Below are 3,199 nucleotides of genomic sequence, written 5' to 3'. Positions count from 1 at the left end.
TATTAAACTATGTTAAAAAACAGTTTGTAAGGCATTTAAAGTTAAAATGCTACTATTTATCTAGCGGCAACTAAATTTATGGCGTTTTTAAAAGACGTTCATGTATATTGTGACCGATAAAAGTGCCACAATTAATACGTACGTCGATCTCACCTAATAAGATAAGTTTAGTTGTTGTTTTATCATTTCAACATGAAGATATATAACCTATCTACATGTAATAGGTTTTATAATTTTATCCAAATAATTCATCTTTTAATTATATGTATTAGACAAATTATTAATAATATTTGTAAGAGGATCTTACTTTAATTCATGGTTATTCAATTTTAATTATTATTTTAACTAGCTTCATTTATTTTAATATAATCTACATACATATTTTTGAAAACGAAAATCATCTCTATTTTTATAGGAAAATAATCTATATTATCTGTTAACAATATAGAAATGTAAATATTCACAAAAATATTAGTACCTCGTTGGTTCATTTTCCTTCAACTATTTAACTTTTTCATCATCAACACTCTTATATTACTGTTTTATTGTTTGCCCCTTATATATCATGAAAAGTTATATAATAACCAAAATATGATAAAAGGTTGTTAAAATATTGAATAACCGAATGGGACAAACAAGAAGACAAGCACTTGCATGTAAAAGACATTTAATTAATAAGACCTAGTTTTCTAATGTGTTTTTTAATCTCTATAAATGCTAAATTTCATTATAATTTGATACAAAATATTTAATATTTATATGTAAAAAATAAAATATATGATTGAAATGTCAAAATTTGTTTATATTTTGATTATTTTTCTATTTTTCGTTGTAAGTGTTGCAAACTCAGGTAAGTTTTTTCCTATTCTTTTTCAATAGTTTTCACACTATTTTTTTTCATATTATATTTAATTAATATAATATTGTAATAAAAATTCTAATATTTTACTTTTCTACATCACAGGACTTCCTTGGTATTGTAATGAAGATAAAGATTGTTTTTATAAATTGTGTTTACCTTACACAACTATGTGTGCCGGGAGTCGTTGTAGTTGCAGTAAAATTAAATATGTCGGTCCAAATCTGTAATTATGTCCATTAGACATACTGTCTATTTCAGCTTCATGTATGGTTTCTCTTGGAATTAGAAGTTGTATTCCATATTCATGTCAAATAAGAAAATAAATAGAAAAAGAATTAACAAAAGAAATTTGTCCATTAAAATCATATATTGATCAGACAAACATCTAATTAATTTTTATGCTGTTTAATTTTTTAAGTCAAACATAAACTTGAGAAAAAAAATGAAGAATTTTATCACATAAACTCATTATTTTTACGACTATCACCATAATATTATTTTTATTTTAATTAACAAAATATTTGTAAATATTTATACTTCTTAGTGATATTTGTAAATATTTATAGTTATTAGACATACTGAATTTATAATGTTGATGATTTGTTATATTTATTTTTAAATATTTGTAGTTATTATTAATTTTATAATAATATAAGTAGACTTTGTTTAAAACTTAAAGAATTAAATTTATTAATTATTTTGTTATTCCGTTTATGTTGCATTTAGACTTTATTCAAAATTTATTTAAATTTGTATTTTGCAGTATTTTGTTGTGTGTGACGATATCATTTCATTGTTGTTGTGTCTTTTGAAATATCTAAGCATACAATCGAGAGATGCCAATATTAAGTGTGTGTAAATGTTGTGTGCCTTAATGCATCTTCATGTGCATTGATAGTGGTTACTACTAACAGTACCATACACGATGAGAGAGAAAGTAGAGAGATGGGAGAGAGAGGGTAATGAAGGGCTCGAGACGAAATACAGTGGGGAAGGTGAGTGGACTCCGGTGAGGCATAAACGGCGTTTCGTTCAAAAGAACAAGTGGGATAATGTTCGCGGTGATTCGGTGGTTGATGGAGGAAGGAGCCATGATCGAAAAATCACATCTTTTTTCTTATGTTCCTTTCCTGAGAGCTTTAGGGCTAGGGATTTGTACGAGGTTTTTTCGCGGTTTGGAGCGGTGAATGAAGTGGTTATTCCGGCCAAAAGAGATGTTAGAGGCAAGCGGTATGGGTTTGTCCGCTTTTTCGATGTGAAGGATTCTCGGCTTCTTGGTTGTAAGCTTGATAACATTTTTTTGGAGGACATCAAGCTTCAGGTAAATATTCCCAGATTTGCTCGTTCTGTGAGCGGTTTGGAGAGAAAAGGAGATCAGGTGAAGGATGGTAGAGCCGGGGTAGTGTGAAGAGGGATTGGAATCCAAAGGTGAAGCTGGATAATATGAGGTCGAATGGAAACGGAGGCATGCGGAGAGATTCAAAATTCGTGGATTCGTTCTCGAGGGTGGTTCAAAATGGGCGTGTGAAGGGTGTTCAAGCTGAGATGGTTTGGAAAGATGCATCCGCTCCGATGATTTCCTCATCGCTGGGGGATAACAATCAGAAGGGTTGCAAGATGGTGGATGCAGAGTTTCGGACGGAGAAGGACGATAACTGGCTGAAGCTTACGAAGGCGTACGTTGGGGTGGTCAAGAATCCAGGAAGCTCATATAACATCCAAAACCAGTTTTTTGTGGAGGGTTATTTTGATGTTAAAGTGTCCCCTTTAGTCCCTAACCTATGTCTTTTAGAGGGTTCAGAGGATGGTGATGTTGATGCGTTGGTGGAGGGAGCGGTGGATTGGTGGAAACAGTGGTTTACAAGTATCAAGCGGTGGCAACCGGAGGATGTCGACCTTGAACGAGTTACTTGGGTGCGTTGTTACGGTATTCCTTGACACGCTTGGTCTTACGAATTCTTCGAGGTTATAGCATCTCTGTTTGGAGTGTTGATTTGTAGCGATGATGCAACGGGAAAAAGAATAACTTGGACATGGCTAGGTTGTTGGTTCGTATTCCAGTAGCGGTGATGATGAATAAAGATCACAAGATTCATATCGATGGAGAGCTTTTTATCATTAAGGTGGTTGAAGAGTTGGTAGGGCCGGTGAAGCCTTTTGTTTTGCAAACACCGACGGAGGCGGTGGCTTCTTCATCGGAGGAAGATATTGAGGAGAGGTTTTCCTCGATAGGTGGGTTTGATGGGGACAGGCTTTTTGAAGAAGACATGTCGGAGGGAGAAAAAGATGACTCTGTTTTGGGTATATTTGAAAAGCAACTTTTTGGAGTTTCTGAGA

The 3,199-nt window shown here is 33.2% G+C and overlaps 1 protein-coding gene across 1 annotated transcript; it reads left to right on the top strand.

Moving 5' to 3' along the window:
* Positions 1–1,787: 1,787 nt before the first annotated feature.
* LOC131614521 (uncharacterized) lies at positions 1,788–2,270 on the top strand. The gene has a single exon (XM_058886093.1). It carries the CDS (start codon positions 1,788–1,790, stop codon positions 2,268–2,270), a length of 483 nt encoding a protein of 160 aa, XP_058742076.1.
* Positions 2,271–3,199: the final 929 nt, after the last annotated feature.

This window comes from Vicia villosa, linkage group LG6 (genome assembly GCF_029867415.1).
Source record: "Vicia villosa cultivar HV-30 ecotype Madison, WI linkage group LG6, Vvil1.0, whole genome shotgun sequence".
NCBI lineage: Eukaryota > Viridiplantae > Streptophyta > Magnoliopsida > Fabales > Fabaceae > Vicia > Vicia villosa.
Note: the sequence above shows the minus strand (reverse complement) of the source record. Positions and strands in the feature narration are given on the sequence as shown.

Excerpts from the sequence above, each read along its gene's own strand:
- LOC131614521 (XM_058886093.1), top strand. The coding sequence starts at position 1,788 with ATGAGAGAGAAAGTAGAGAGATGGGAGAGAGAGGGTAATGAAGGGCTC.